We start from the raw sequence: 17,487 nt of genomic DNA on the forward strand, positions 1-17,487 counted from the left end.
GGAGGAGGAGGAGGGCTCAGGCAGAGTCACATAATTCACTACACTCTGCTCACTGCAGATACACACTACACATTCTTCACTACACAGCACCCAGAAGAGAAATACTTCGGAATGTTGTTCAGATGAATGATGATCATCTCCAAAGAAGAAGAGCCCTGTTGAATTCTCAATTCTGACTGGTCATGAAGGTGTTGATTACTTTTCTGACAGTAGCAGCACCTCCAAAGCAAATCATAAAGCAAATTTCTATTAATGCACTCGCTCTAATATGTCATCATTTATGACATTTAGAGTAACAACTAACACAGGGATTGAACGACGAATGTAAAACATAAAACTGTGAAATCATTGATATGAAGAAGGTTTCTGTTTATTTAAGTGGAAGGAGTGTCAGTGCTGCGAGAGGTAAAACTGTAGCTTTACGTTTCCCGACGCAGGAAAGTCTTCAGGATGGAGGATTTTGTGGTTTCTGGTTTCTCGGTAACATGACAAGCTGCGGTTTTTGTCTTATTAACATCAAGAAAAAGAAAAAAGAGAGGCTGGCGGGGCAACAACGTATGTTTTTAACGTAACTGAGAACAGGAAACTACTTGTTTCGTAGACGTTCCACAACATTAAATGTAACTATAAACAGAAAAAATGTACAAAGTGTATTCAAGTGTTCTTTAATAAATACAAATTGTGTTTGTTAGCAAATTGCTGTGGCATAAGAGGAATAAAACACTTAAAACACGGGATGTGTTACAAGGGCAGGTTTGGATTCCGCCTGAGCGAACGCGTCGCAGCCAATAAATCCAGAGTGAGGAGGAAAAGCGAGCGTGACGTTTTCTTACTCATGCTTTTGAATCTTCTACTTAAATCTTCTTTCGTATCTTCTTATCCGTTTGTTGAAAATTCTGTTATCATACACACATCAGATGTTGTACACGGTCTTCTTCAGATTTTTTTCTTTTAAATAGTCTTTATGTTGATCCTGCTTTATGTTATGTATTACTGGACACATCCACATGTTATTTCTTTCTATGTATTTAATAAATAAATTGTAAAATTGAGGCTTTTTTTTTTTTTCAAACCTTTGCATCCAGCTGTATATTATGATTGTGATCATTAACTGTCGTTCCAGGAAAGTACCTTCAATCTACAGTCATAGCGCGATGGACGGGAGTTTCCGTGATTCACTGGCAAACTTATTTACTGCGCTGCATTGTGTGTAGCTGGAGATGTTTGCTCTTAGTGTCGCTTAACAAAACTTTAATTACAGTTCTTCACTATTAGCAGAGACCAAACCTCGCATTAACGCTAATTCACTCATCCTTGTGCAGCCCTATTAAGGAAGCAGTCGGAAAGAGGAGGAAAGGGACTGAGACATTTTTAAACAGCTCCTAAACTCTGTCTGAACATCTGTCTGTGTGGAAAATTCAAAATGCACTAAAAATAGCTCATACATGATTAAAACAGGGACATCCTCATCCTCGCACGCCCAATAATATACTGCATGTTATATATATATATCGTACTGTGCAAAAGTCTTAGGCACATGCAAAGAAAAGCTGTAGAGCAAAGATGCCTTCAAAAATAATGAAATTAAATGTTTCTACATTAATAAAATACTATAAAGAGCAGTAAACAGTAACAAATGAAACAAAGTCAATATTTGGTGTGACGATCCTTTGCTTTAAAAAAGAAAAACCGTAGTCTCAGGTACAATTAGTGCAGTTTTATAAGGAAATGAGCTGTAAGTGTTACTGAGCATCTTGCAGAAGCAGCCACAGTTCTTCTGGAGACTTTGACTGTCGACTCGCTTCTTATTTCTGCAGCGAAACCCAGCAGCCTTCATTACGTTTTTATCTGAAAAGTGTCTCTTATGGAATCTGCTGCTTTCTTTACTGACATACAAACATTTTTCTGTAACATTTAATTTTGTGCTGGAAAACTGTTTGGAATCTAAAATGTTTTTGTACTGAATCAATAATGTAGAAGATATAAAATAAAAATCTATAACAAAGTTTGTACCAAAAAAATAGGGTGCCTAAGACTTTTGCACAGTACATGTATATATATATATATATATATATATATATATATATATATGTATATACATTGATTATTTTCCTATATATACATATATAAAATCATAATATTTTATAATAATAAAATAATCAATGATACAGCGGTGTGATGGAGCAGATAACACCCGGTGACACCCAATTTTCTTGTTTTTTAATTGTTAAAGAACATTATAATTTCTATCTGTTTTTAATGTTGTGGATCGTTTGCAAAACAACTTAGTTCCTCTTTTCACTTACATTATAGCAGCTGCAAACAGTCCTGAAGACTTTCCCAAAAAATGCTAAATAAACCTCTCTTTGCGAAAAAAAAAAAAAAAAAAAAAACAATTTTTTTACAATCTGTTACCTTTCTGTGGTAAATTTGTTAAATCCCTTTCTTTATCAAATTTTCTTTGTAAATGCTAAATTTAAAGAAATTTGAACCTACAATTAAGTGTAAATGTTTGCACAGGAAAAAAAATTCAAATCACAATACCTGGAGACATCTTTACATAAACTCTAAAACGTACATGTTTTTTTGTTTACTTTGAAACCAAGGGGGATGCAAAGTTTTGCACTCAATTGTAAATATCATGATACATATCATGTATCGTGAAAATGAATTAAGTATTTATATGAGTGATTTTCATATTTTTGTCATAACATCCATCCCAAGCTTCAATATGTATAAATAAAAGAAATGTCATCCGATTTATTTATTTATTTATTTAATTGGAATATCCGACAGTCTAAGAATAAATGGTACTAAACTGTACGACTGTGGTGCTACCTTCAGTTACATTTTGTTGTACCCTAAGTGTGTATCTTTGACCTAGAAGTGTGTAAGATTTACTGTAAAAGGTAATTACAGTCCAGTTATTTACCTTAAATCTTTTTAAAGGTACATTTTTATCCCCATTTCCAGGTAAATATACATATTAAAGGCACAACAGATATGTGCACCGCCTCAGCACCAAGGAACAGTACCAGTTTTTTCAGAACCCTTTTTTTGGTACTGAAAGCACATAATAACAGGGACAAAGCTTTCACACTGAAGCCACAGTTCAAATTGTAGTGACTGCTGATTGTTTGGGGAAAGTGCACTATTATTTCTAAAACACCCTGGATTCCGCCCAATAGGTGCAGCCAGCAGACACGCCGCCAAGAACCTTCCTCGTTTATGACTATTACAAAATCGGAAATTAAATGTACTAATGAGGTGTTGCGAATTCAACACGCAACATAATGAGCAACTGTACGAAGACTGAAAAATGGAAAAACATAAAATGAGTCAGGATGCAATTACAAATCTGAAGCCGTTTGCAACATCTGGCGCCAAACAATTTGCGAAATTTTGGAAAGGTTTTACAGCGTCTCACACCCATGAGCCGATCCAGGAGGTCTGGTCCAAGTTGCCATGGGAATAAGCAAACAGTGAGAAAGTGTCCAGCGCTGGCTAGAGACGCAATGGAGGAGAGAAGATCTTTTTTTAAATAAACGGCGTGCCAGGCCATGCCACGCCAGCACTGCGCTGCTCTTGATCACCATCCAGTTCAACGTTAGAATCAGCCTGAGAGGCTTTCCAGCACAAAAACACCTCTGCCAAGAGCTGAATTTTCTTCTCACACTGACCCACAACTGAGAAAGCTCACATAAAAATACGACTCGTAAATAACACAAATGACAACATACATGCTTCCAAGCTCTAGTTTTCAGGTTCGATCAGATAAGACTACGCGATCCGGTCATGATGCAGATCTTTCAGAACATCTTTAAAGTTTTCCGTGGAAAAACAAAATGGCTGCATGGATGCGGCTTTCCATTCCAGCCAAATAGGAGCCACGCCTAATGGTTGTTTGAAGATCAATTGATTAAACAAGTGGAATCAGGTTTGCTCCTGGAGGCTGGAACGAAAACCACGCAAATTCTCAAGCCTTATTCGAGTGGGATTAGTTTTATACAGGGAGGGGTGGGGTAATGTTATTATTACAGGAGTATCTCGGCGATATTAGTCACGTCCGAATTTGTCAATAACTCCTTTACGGACTACGTGTGCACGTGTCTGGAAAGATTACGCTGTGTTATACCTTCTATAAAATGAGCAGCAGAAAAAAACCCAGGTTTAGATATCCTGTCGTAATATATTAAAAAAAACTGGTAAGAATTCCAGCATATCCTGTGTGAAAAGATTTTTTGTGCACGCCAGGAAGCAGTATTATCTATCGTTAAAACAAAACGAAGCCCAAGTTTCAAAAGCAGAACTATATAACACAGATTTTTAGGTAAATTATTATTTCGTAGCATAGGTACTGTCTACATGCATGTTACGGTCATGTGACCTACTAACGAACTACTAACCTACTAACTAAGTCCTACAACAAGCGGTTTGTGTTACAATGAAGTGTATGTAGTACGCGTGGAATTTTTAGCGTGATGAGCATGCGTACATCGCGAAGACACGCCCATCTCTGTGATTTATAGAGATATCACTTATCCCACAGAAATCGATCACAATTACTGCACACATCCTCCAGCAACATTACTCAACTGACAAACGCCCAAAAATCTTACCCCGTCCGAATACTACATAACACCCCGGCGTTAAACTAGAGCGTGATTTTCCCAAAAAAAAAAAAAAAACAACACATCAAGCTCACTTTCCCTCCTCACTCTGAAGCTGTTGGCCGAGACGCCGCGTTCGCTTAGGTGGAATCCAAACCTGCCTCTGTAAAGTAAATATTTAGCGCCGCTCACCATACTCCCCGCCGAGGAACCTGGGTGTGATATGAAACGAAGCCAAGCGTCAAGCACAGACATCTGCAGAGCAGGACACATGGAGTCCTCGGCTCATGCCAACAGCCAGAGCTTTTATAACTCGTGGTACCCCGGTGCGTCCCGTGTCTCTCTCCCCACTGGGCCGATCGCACAGCCAACGGGGTTAACATCAAAGTCTGTGCTCTAGTTAGAACTAAAAAAAATTTCTCACATAAATAAATATCTGCCAGAAAAGTTTGCAGGAATGACAGTTGGGTTAACACTCAGCTGGGGAAGCGATCAAAATAGCTTAATTAACGTGCTGATGGGAGCGCAGTGGGGCTTTAGTGCTGCCATGACTGCACCACTGAGGGGCAAAAGTGGGCCATACAGTGCACTCACACACACACACACACACACACACACACACACATACTCTCACAGTAGCCCATGAGTGTGAGCTGTGCTATAGAGACTTCAAACAGCGTGGCCGAGGGACATTTCAGCCCTGATTAAAGGAGGGCCTCGTTACACACACACACACACACGCGCACACACAAACACATACTGGAACTTCACTGAGGTCAACAACAGCAACCTGAGCCTATGAAATGTCGTACACATTCAAACAAGTGGATACATTTTTCCATGCTGAAAATTTTGAAAGAAAAAGCATGATGTTACGAACTGCTACGAATCCGCAACCGTGAAACCACGTTACTCAGAGAAACGGACATCAATACTGAGATTAAGACACAATCCATCAGGATATTGCCTGCTTTGTTTAGGTAGCTAGCGTCTTTTAAACGAATGTCCTCCCTCTTAGAAAAGGACATCCCATAATTCTATTCACTATCACTAAAATGTAGAAATGTAGAAATCTAGAAATATGACATCATTACAATATGTATAATTATATAAGCAAGTAAAACACAATAAGGTGTGTGCTGTTACAGGAAAATAATCAACGACAGTGTGGTGTGATGAAGGTGGTGAGTTATTTATTTTCATTTTGCGAAACATCTGCGCCACAAGTTAGTTTCTGTTATCACTATACGCAGTTGTTCCCTCACAAACCTCTCTTTTTTATTCATAAGAAGGAAAAGCACAGCTTGTCTTGTTACTGAGAAACCACAACTAGCCTGAACTTGCGCTTTATCAAGCTCTGACACTGGAGACTCATTCCATAAATGCTAAGGAAACATCTCCTTACAAAAAACTTCACCATATCAACGTTTAAATATGTTTTGACTCCTTTTTTCTGTGCAGCGTCCACCATGCAAATCCCTGTGTATGCTGTTACTATGGAAACGATAACGTATTAGAACAAGCACATTAATATAAATCTGGGATTTGAAATACAGCCGGAACTACTGTTAGAGCCGAACACCTTCTGACCAATCAGATTTGAGAATTTACCAGCACTGTGCTGTGCATCGGGGAAATTATTGTAGTATGAAACAATATCGTCACATGACAAATCTGTCGCAGTATATAGTTGTATTTACTGAACCTTCAATAAAGGCGGATAAATAGGTCATCGCTCAGCAGCAAACCCAGTGCATGCGAGCCAACTACTATTTCAAATTTAAACCCATGCAATATGTTTAAAAGCAACATTAAAAACCAGGCGCATGACAAGTCCAAGCCCCAGCAGAGCGTTATCGACACGCTGTCAGATCTGTCAGACACTAAAATAGGCCTGGGTTTGGCAGCCAGGACGGCGTCTCCAGCCCGCTGGCTCACTCCTCTCCTCCGCTCTCCTCCACTCTCCTCCTCTGTCCTCCACTCTCCTCCTCTGTCCTCTCCTCCTGCGGGGAATAAGTGCAGCACTATCGAAATGAATCAATGAGAAACGTGGGCAGGACACGGTGTGTTGCCAGCGCAGGCGGATTGAAACGCTCTGATCTCGAACGTTTACGACTGCAGCCATTTCAACCCAGCGTCCGTCCAAACTGATGAGCTAATACCTCTATCGTGATAAATCTCACGTAAGCGTGCGCAATACGACCACAATATCACATCGCGATACAAGACATTGCTACGATACACAACATGTATCACGATATATAGGTTACTTTTAAAAAATAATTAACTCAAACTGAAAAGTTGGAGCTTATAAATTGTTAAACAAAGAAAAAAAGGAAACAAACTTTTAACATCAAATCTGCTGCTTTCAGTTAAAAACGAGTTATATCGATACATACGAACAGCTGACTGGGCATTAAATTCTGCTTATGGTACCAAATTCTTAAAGTTTCAACTTAGTTCTTCATCTTAGAAATATGAATTATTCAGTAACTACAGAACAACGAATAGGAAATGTGTCTATGTACAAGAGCTCTAGGCTTCTAGGTGTTTAAAGGGTATTTTAAATACTTTTATTTGTAAATGTTAAACTGAAAAAAAAAATTGCACTTATATTTTTCAAAATCTAGATTTGGTGCCAGTTTGTTAGCAAAAACCTCAGCAAAAAAAAAAAAAAAAAGAAAAAGAAAAAATGCGAAAAGTGGGAAAAGTGGGATGATCTGATCAGGGTATTGTTACCAAATCTTCCAGCAGTAACCCTCACTCAAAAATCATAAACTCCACATCAGTATGTTTAAAATGTAGTGGATTTCTGAGATCCATATGTACGACTAGTTCAGCACTCAACTGAACAAGTTTACAATTTACAGCCAGGTACCTATGAGTTCAAATACCAGCACCATATTATTATTAATATTATTATTATTATTATTATTATTATTATTGTTGTTGTTGTTGTTCATTCTCAGTTAGTGCGTTATCTTGATCAGGGTTGCAATGGATCCGCAGTCTATCCTGGGAACACATTAATACACTGATTCACACCTAGGGGTCAAGCCACTTATGGCAGCCAGAGGAAACCTGAGAACCATGGAGGAAACCCACACAGGCACTGGGAGAACGTGCAAAAGTCCAGACAGACAGGAAGACAGGAACCCGAGCTCAGGATCATACCGAGAACCATCGCCTATTATATTATTATTATTATTATTATTATTATTATCATTATCAGCATCACGAACTGGCCACTTGACGCACTACTTGCAAAAAGGTGCTTGGACCCTGCAGATTGCAGCTATTATTATTATTATTATTATTACTATCATCATCATCATCTAAATAGACAAGGTTCTTTCTGGGAATGAAAGGAAGTTGTATTTATTTTTTTTTTTTACATATTTATAGCTGAATAAATTTAATTTATAATATTTCAACTTCAGGAAAGTTCTGACCATAGCACCTGGTCAAACATTTTACCGCAGACAATTTAGTCATGTCTAATGGTACAAGAGTCGTGCCACATCTGACGAGTAAAATAAAAAAAACAGAGAGCACACTAACTCCAGACTAGAACCAACCGAGTAGTACAAAATGCATTTAGGATCAAAATCTTTACACTAAAATTAAATTAAGCAATAAAATGTTATAACTTTATACTGTGACTAATTTTCTTGATTTTATTTTCTTAAATCTAATCGTGAAATGACTTTTAAAAGAAAACATTTTAGCTGTGAAATTAACATTTTTACGTTTTACAGTCTAGAACTAACTCAGGAGTCTGAAAATGTGCTACTGTCTCTTTAAATGATACTTTTCATTTCACTGATTATTTAAAATCTTTTAAGGGATTATTATGTAACAATGTATTAAATATTTTATTAGTTATGCAGTTAGAGCTTTTTGTAAGATGTACCTGTGTCATTTATAAATGACAAAAAAATTCTATCAAGAGTTTCGGTTTTAAAAATTGGTTTTAAGTTTAAGCTTACTTTCATAAAGCACATCTAAAAGGATAAAAATAAATAGGTTTTTTTTTTTGGTCGGAAAAAAATTATTGCTCTGTGTCAGTGCACTGTTCACAAACTGCTGCATGCGAGCGTGTGCGTGTGTGTGTGTGTGTGTGTGTGTGTGTGTGTGTGTGAGGCTCTGCTCAGGATCACGGCTGCTGTCTTGCAGGTTGGCAGCAAGACTGCTGGAGTCTGACACACACACATTCACACACACACACACACACACACACACACCGCTCCTCTCTCTCTCTCTCTCTCTATCTATCTTTCTTTCTCTCTGCCCGCTGAGCTTCTGTAACAGGGTCACGTCAGGATTCTCCTCCACACACAGTAAACACACACGAGGCCAAGCAACAGCTTCCAGCTTCACACAGCACATCTACGACACACATACACACACACACACACACACACACACAGACGCACCACTGTGATAAGGAAATAACGTCCACTGTACTGGAACTCGGCGTGTTTTCTTTCCTGAGCTATATTAATATAGTTCATTTACATTTCACTTCTTATCATAACAACCGTGTTATAAAGTTGGATTATTGTTCTGTAACACTGTCAGGAATAAAGGTACCAAAAGGTACTTGTTCTTGTCGCTGAGGTGGTACCATCACAGGAACATCATTCGTACCATTAGTGTGTATCTTTTACCTAAATCTAATGTAACTTTCAAAATAATTTACGGTACATAATTGGACTTTGAGGACCACATGCATAGAGACAAGGTCTGAAACCCTTGTACCTTTCATGGTATGACATCAGAACAAGGAAGAGTACTGTTTAGTATCAGCGTATAATTGCAATGTATATACAACATGGTCTACCTGACAGACAGGACTATGAAAAAGTAGGACATTTTCTAACATAAGCAAAAGGACAGGAAGCATAAATCTGAGCTGCTTTGCATTCTGAAGTGAGAAAATGGAAAACGGTCGAATGTTTACCACATGATCCATGTTATTTTACAGCTGATGGCCTCGTTTAAAACCTGTTACTACATTAATACGTCTAAATAACTACAGCACAATTCATTTAGACTTTTTGGCTGCAAATCCACTTGGCAGTGACCTGAAAATGAAAAAAATAAAAAAAGGACACCTCAAAGGAGCACTGTTTATTCTCAATATCCGATTACGTCTCAAACGGACCGTCTGCATAATCAGACCCGAGTCTGGCACATTCCAGGTCAGCGTTTTGTTAAAAAAAAAATATGTGGATTAGAAGAAAAGCAATTACAACGACAAAACTAAACTAAACCACAAGCCAAACATGAGAGACGTAAGCGTTATTCAAACAGCACTTTCCTGGAAATGAGTGAAATCTCCTGTATTAAGTCATTTCTGAGTTCAACTTTCAGGATGGAGAGGGGGAAAAAAAAATACAGGCCAGCTGGGCAAATTCAAACTTGGATTTCCTTTCCATCTGCATAACTCTCAATGTCAAAGCCGTGCACTTTGGACAACTGAAATCGAAACAAACATTCAGATAGATATATATATTAAAAAAAAAACAGTTTCTTTGACTTCTTGGAGTGTAGCTCACAAACAAAACACCGCCGCAGGAATGGACAATAAAAACTCTGCGATGTTGTATTGCACAATTTTACACAACTTTGTGTTGATTTAAAATGCAGACTCACATTTGAAAGTTTTTTTTTTTTTAAAGCAAAAAACTCTATACTTTCTCAAATATGACAGGCTGCACCACTGCAACAGCTTTCCAGAGGCCCAAAATCATTTAAAATGATCCGTAAAACAGGATTTCATGCAAGAAATGTTACTTCAGGAAGAAGATTCAGGAGTCTAAGCAACACACAAGCGATATTTGAACTGTTGTTAGACATACAGGCCTGAGAGAGAAAACAAATCGCAATATCTAAAATATCTTTTTTTTTCCCCTAATAATGCTACAAACACATGTGGCACAATCTGAGTGAATAGATATAACGAGGTTTTAGGCACAAATTGAAAATAATCACTAAAAGACAAGTATGCAAGGATATTATATGCATAGTATATTAGCTTTTTTTCTGTTAATCCTGCTGATAATAATTCGCAGAACAAATATACAAATGTTAAGCAAATCGACAACACTACAACGCAGAACACACTAATATTCGCAAAAATATTCTCAAATGTTTTCCAGCAGAAAAAACATTCAGGAGCACCCATGAGCCATGTATGCATGTCACAACTTTTTGCATTTTATTTTTATCCTGCTATGACTACCAGGATTAAACCAGTGCCAGCTTAGAGTAGAAGTTTAATCAGGAGTTAAGAAGTAGCACTAAAAAACTGAATGTTGATCATATATGATAATAAATACATAATCATTTTGAAAAAAAAATAAATAAATAAATACTGAGCTGTAACTCTGGCTTGCATATTTTTTTTTTTTTTTTGCATTTTGAATAATTCCCAGCTTTTTTTTTTTTTTTAAACTTTGCCCGCCCTTTTCTAAACTTCCATCCAAACATTAACTCACTTCGCCCACAAAAAGCGCACGAGGCCTTTTTTTCTTTTTCTTTTTTTTTTTTTTTACCTGAGTCAGACACAGAGGAGAATACATCATGGTGAAAAAACGGAGAGACGCGAACCGGAGAGGAGAAAAGAGCGATCAGCAGTCAGATGAGCAGGTTTTCACAGTTAATCATCATCATCATCATCTTCTCCTTCTTCATCAGCAGCAGCGCCGGCGCTTCCACCATCGCCGCCGCACTTCTCTCGCGCTCCCGGTGCAAGCAGCCCAAGTTTGGAAAGCTCGCGGTGGGAGGGAGAGAGAGAGAGAGAGAGAGAGCGAGAGAGAGAGAGAGAGAGAGAGAGCGAGAGAAAAAAAGAAAGAAAAAGCACGCAGGAGCCGCGCACGAGATTTGACCGCCGACTAAAGAAGATCCGAAAACGTGGAGGCTCGGGCGAGCTCGTGCACTTTAGGAAACGGGGGAGGAGGACGCGGGAGGGAGGGAGAGAGAGAGAGAGAGAGGGAGAGGGAGAAAGAAAGAATCAAAGAAGAAGAAATGAAAAAAGAGGGAGGAATGAAATGACGTTATGAAAATGGCCCATCCCATTAAAAAAACGCGCAGAACTTAAAGAAGCAGGAACTCCCTCTCTCTCTCTCTCTCTCTCTCTCTCTCACACACACACACACACACACACACACTCTATCTATCTATCTATCTATCTATCTATCTATCTATCTCTCTGTCTTTCTGTCCTATTGTTTTTTTCTCAGGTGCGACTTTTTTGCTCTCTCTCTCTCTCTCTCTCTCTCCTTCTCTGTCTGTCTGTCTTTCCGCTCCCGGTGTGGCGCGCGCGTCCCCGGGCTGAACCCCGGATCCCGGAGCGGAATGGTCAAAACTGCAAAACCGCGTGCACGCTGCGTCACCGGGAGCGCGCGTGCACACTCAGCCGTTAACGACAAACGACAACATTTCATTAGCGGTTTTCGGCTAGGTTCTTCGCAGTCCCTTTTCAAGAGGGTTCTACTTAAATGTCTCACCGGTGGAACCTCAAAAAAAAAAAAAAAAAAAAGTCAAATGCACAACTCATAAGGGTTCTTCAGTTCTCCCTCCTGCGGAAACCCTTAGAGCTTCTTGGCTACGCAGAACCCGACAGCAGTGTTTGGGTTCCGCCGGAGAGACAATCCAAATGATGATGATTATTAACTTTGGAGAAAATGTCAAATGCAGAAAGTGTAAGGGTTCTTTGGTTGTCCCTCTGCGAAAGCCATTAGAGTTCTACACAGAACCCTAAACCAGGAGACATCCTGAAAGGTTCTACGTACAGCCCTGTAACAGAGCGTTCGGGTTCTGCTGATGAGACAATCTGAATGATTTTGATGATGATTATGGAAAAATGTCAAATGCACAACATCGTAATTGTTCGGTTGCGTATCAGCGCAAACCCTTACAGGTCTTATGTAGAACCCTACAACCAGGGGACTCTTAAAGGTTCTGTGTAGAACCCTGCAACAGAGAGGTTGGGTTCCGTCACTGAGAAAATCCAAATAATAATGATTAACTTTGGAGAAAAAAAAAGGAAAATGCAGAACACTTATAGTTTCTTCAGTTCTCCTTCTGGGAAAACTCTTACAGGTTCTGTGTAGAACCCTACAACAGAGTGTTTAGTTTCAGCTGATGAGACAATCCAAATGATGATGATGATGATGATGATGATTAACTGTGAAAAAGGTCAAATGTAGAATGCGTAAAGGTGTTTCAGTTCTCCCTCTGGGGAAACCCTTAAAGGTTCTATGTATAACCATAGAACAGAGCGTTCGGGTTCCACCACTGTGACAATCATCACGATGACGATTAACTCTTAAAAAATGTTTATATGTAGAAACCAGAGACTTTCACCTAAACTGGAGCCTTTTTAAGAAGCTAAGAACTCTTAACTATAGAAGAACCCAAGTTTGACTATGCAAAGAGTGTGAAAGTGTCTCCAGAAACGCTCTCGAAACCTGACTAATTCCTAAAAGAACCTTAAATGCAATAATGGTCAAGAACCGACACGGACACGAGCTGCTTGAGCGCAATACACACTGCAGTGAACTCACTGCACACTTTTCCTCTGTATTGTTTCTCTTTTTGGTCAACTTCACCAACATTTTAAAAATAACTGTAGTGTGTGTGTGTGTGTGTGTGTGTTTGAAAGCTAAATTACTTTTTAAAGCCAAAAACATAACAGATTTTCCCTCTCTCTATCATAATCTGTCTACATTTATTACGACTATAGATGAGGAAAAAAAAGTTCTTAAACTTGCTCTCGAGTAAAAAGCGCAGTTATTGAAACTTCTTTCATTCAGTCACTGGGTTTTAGGGCTTTGATTTTTAAACTTTTCTTAAGATCACAAACTTTAAAAAAAAAAAAAAATTTCAGTTCAATAATAGTAGAAGTAAATATGCCTGAAAAAAAAATCTAAACAGCTGTCCACAACAACAAAAAAAAAAATTAATATTCCTAATCTGGCTTTTCTTTCTTTTTTTTTCCACATTAAGGTTTAAGTTTTTTTTTTCTTCTGAGTTCACAAAGAAATCAAAAACAAGCTTAAATATTCAGAACTACTTTTGCACACTGTGACAAAGTTCATAAACTCATGCCTCAAAGTTAAAGCCATTATTATTATTATTATTATTATTATTAATGATTTTTCCCCCTTTTCTATATTTTCCTCAAACAAGAGTAATGCTCACAAGACAGTAAACCATGCTGCATCTATAACCTGAGAACCTGAACTTCATGAAGTCATGGATGTCTCCACACACACTATAAAGAAGTTTAAAAAATATTATTACTAATAAGTCTTATATATATAGCTTACTAATAAGCTATATCTATATTTCGAAATAAAAATACAAAGTGCATTAAAAGGAACTTCTAAACTTCTTGGAATATAATAACAGGACCTTTAGCACTTTTAGAAAAGTTAAAATTTGAATTACAGGTTTAAAAAAATAAGTTCAGAGCCTGTGAGTAATAAAAAAAAAGGTATTAAATTATAAGCAGAGGGGAAGAGGAAGACACACACACACACACACACACACACACTTCCTGGATAGAAACCGAAAATGTCCTTGCAGATCATGAACTAATAAAATAAGTGTGCTGTTGTGAACTTGTGTGAAAGTGTGCAGCTTGTGCATTATGGTGGTGTAAAATTATTCAGCACTGAACTCAGCTCAGAGTGAAAGTGAAGTAAAACGAGTGTAAGTGGGATTAAGTGTCGAAGTGTGACATGAAGCTCAAAAAGCTCCCCGGCTTGTGAGTGTGTTTTTATTGACTGCTTGGCGCTGAGCTGGCCCTGCCATGGCCCTGTGTGTTCCAGCCCTAAACACCGCGTTATTAGGTGCAACTCCCAGTTGAATGGAGCCGCCGTGTGGGGCTGTGTTGTTTATTATCCCGTATCGCGAACAGGCGTGAAAAGAGTAGCGCAGTGAGGCTTCACAGGCGCCGCAGAGCCGCACGGAGCTCCGGAGCTCGGGCTGAGATTCCTCCCAGAGACGGAGCGCCTCCGCCGGCCTGCGGCTTCAACTTCACGCCGGTGAGCTCCGGGATCCGGCCGCGGCCATTTTTCCTGCTGAGCAAAACGTCGGCTTTGAACTTGAAATTGGCCTTGTGTTTGTTTGTGTGTGTGTGCGTGTATATGTGTCTGTGTGTGTGTCCTGTTAACAGACAGACACACACCACACACACATGCATGCATGCACACGGGCGCGCGCGCGCGCACACACGCACACAACACACACACACACACACGTAGGCTATCTGCCCTGTTTTTTCTCAGGCTGGCAAAGAACTAATAACTTTCACTGCAGGGGGAAGAAAAAGCCGAAGTCTGGGCGTCTGATAGCACAAACACACGCCTTAACGTCTCGCACTAAGCTGAAGGCTTGGCTCAGGACCATGAAGGCGAAAACAAGCCCCGGAGCAACCGGCTTTAGACAGAGAGGAAGCGGAGAGAAAACCGGAACGCGTTACGACACTTCTTCTTGCGGCGATCTCGGTTTGACTTCATTATTAAGGACACGGGACGACTCGGGATCATGTGCAGGAAATGAAAGGAAAACGGACAAATGAAAGGGATTTGATGGACGTACCATGTTCGGAGTGAGAGCGCCAGCCGGAGCGGGGAAAGTTGTGTCTCGGAGGCTTTTCGCGGCGCTGCGGCGCGCTGTCACTGCGCGCTCATGTCGTCCGGGGCGGGGGGTTTCTCTCCTTTAATTCACCTACTCTATTATTCCTCCAAATCCATTTCTGCTCTGAGTCACAAAGTGTAAAATCCTCAGTCCTCGGACAGTCAGGGGCCAAGCGCAAAGTCGTCTCCGGTGCACAATGAGGAGGTTGTTTTTTTATTAGATTTTTTTTTTAGTTTAGAGTAAAATGGAGCGCGCTCGGACTCTCAGCTGCATCTGGGCCGGGTTTGTAGCTCTCTCAGCCCGCTGTGCTTTTCACTCACACACACGCCGAGCTCCTGTCTCATGGCTGCTGGGTGATCAGCACATCACGTCTTCTTCGCTTCTCCTCTCCACTTTATTTTATTATCACGACGCAAACGGCGGCGCAACAACACCAACACCACCAACACCAACACCACCACCAAGCACACCAGCAGCAGCCGCGTACAGTCGCGGAGAAGGAATTGATGAAACGCGTCGGAGGTGGCGTGTGTGTGTGTGTGTGTGTGAGAGAGAGAGAGAGAGACTGTGTGTTTGTGTGTGTGTGTGTTTGTGTGGCAGTGTGTGTGTGTGTGTGTGTGTGTATACACAAGGGAGCTCGTGGTCTAGCTATGCTTTATGGCGCAGTTAAAACCAGGTTATTTGAGAATATTGAAGCATCAAATCGAGGATGAATCCAGAAGGACAAAAGCAGCTGATTTGAACCTGATGGGCGCAAACTAACCCCCAAACTCCCCCCTGTAGCCTCTATCATTAACTCTAATGAATTAATCCCACATGCAGGAATTTAATCAAAAGCAGCAGCTTCCACTGACTTTGCACGTGTTCCGTGTGTGTGTGTGTGTGTGTGTGAATTTAGCCAACCGTTCCTACAGGCGTGACAACTTTCAAGCTTCAAAAGATACACTTGAGTAACTTTTGGCTATTTAAAGTTGAACAGTTTATAATCTGCATCGGTTTACACTCCTGGTCTGAATCATTAACCCTTTTCCCGTCACAACTGCATTCCTATTTATTATTATTATTATTATTATTATTATTATTATTATTTGACATTATCATCATTACACACTATTATATTTCTAGCTCTCTAAAGAAGATGATTTCAATTCACCTCAAAATTTTAACTCCACAGGATGAAAATGTGGGCAAGGATGTTTTAAAAAGGAGTTCAGAAACTCCTAAGTTTACACACACACACACACACACACACACACACAGAAAAGTGAATATTCTTAATAATATTCTGACTTCGCCAGTTTTTAAAAGTTGTACTGTGTCTCCTGTATGCTTTCTTTCTTTCTTTCTTTCTTTTTGAGACGAGAGGTTACTAAATGATCTTATCTCTCTCTCTCTCTCTCTCTCTCTCTCTCTATCTACTAAATTTATTTATTTATTCATTCATTTATTTATTTACTTTGAGTCTGATTTATCTATCTGCTTATTTGCTTATTTATTTACTTACTTACTTACTTACTTACTTACTTATTCTACATATTTATTTATTTACTTACCTATTTATTTATTTATTTATTTATTTATTTAATATTTCCTCCTCTCCGACCGTAGAGCAATAAAAGGGCTTCATGTCGCATGTAAATATAATCCAGGCAGTTTACAAGCGTGTCACAGACATATTAGCACTTTTTAAACTTTATTTTTAACCTGCTTTCCAGTTTGATCCCACTGACACACCTGTGGAGAGAAATAAGCTCTAAAGGAAATCTCTGCTGCTCAGGGGGTGTTTGTTTCTTTGCCCATAAGGTATAAATAAGTTCGTTGCGAATATTTTTTTAAAACTCACTTTAATTCAAGTTCATCCAGGTTCAGTGCTTGACTCAGTGACTGGAGTTGTTATATAAGTTTTAATTACACAGCATATCTCTTCATGTCAGCCTGCTGAGGAGGAGAAATCCAGCTTAATCAGTTTCAGCTGATTTCAGGAATGAAGTTGGGAATGACTTTCCGACATTTTGTACAGTATCCTTATCCTTATTGTGTTTTTTTTTAATGCAGTAAAACGCGCATAAGTCATTATTACGGGCATTATGCTGTTTTTTTCTCCAGCTGTGCAACTGCGCATGCGTTTTGAAACCTGCTTTGCGATGTGTCTCTGCGTTCTGAAGCTTTTACGCATTAAAATCTCTCTCTCTTTCCTCCAGGTTTGACTAAGCAGTTTCACTGT

General features: G+C 39.3%; 1 protein-coding gene across 6 annotated transcripts in view; it reads right to left on the bottom strand.

Moving 5' to 3' along the window:
• Positions 1-15,787, bottom strand: part of nfic (nuclear factor I/C) — a 127,812-nt gene extending 112,025 nt beyond the window's left edge. For 2 of the 6 annotated variants that reach the window (XM_053236211.1, XM_053236213.1), the window contains exon 1: positions 11,171-11,796. In XM_053236211.1, the coding sequence (XP_053092186.1) occupies positions 11,171-11,200 (30 nt within the window). In that variant the 5' untranslated portion in view covers positions 11,201-11,796. Of the gene's footprint in view, positions 1-11,170; positions 11,808-15,224 lie in introns of those variants that run through there. The other 4 variants (XM_053236210.1, XM_053236209.1, XM_026928080.3 and 1 more) reach the window with 4 other exon arrangements.
• Between the last annotated feature and the right edge of the window lie 1,700 nt (positions 15,788-17,487).

Source organism: Pangasianodon hypophthalmus, chromosome 8 (assembly GCF_027358585.1).
Source record: "Pangasianodon hypophthalmus isolate fPanHyp1 chromosome 8, fPanHyp1.pri, whole genome shotgun sequence".
Classification (NCBI taxonomy): domain Eukaryota; kingdom Metazoa; phylum Chordata; class Actinopteri; order Siluriformes; family Pangasiidae; genus Pangasianodon; species Pangasianodon hypophthalmus.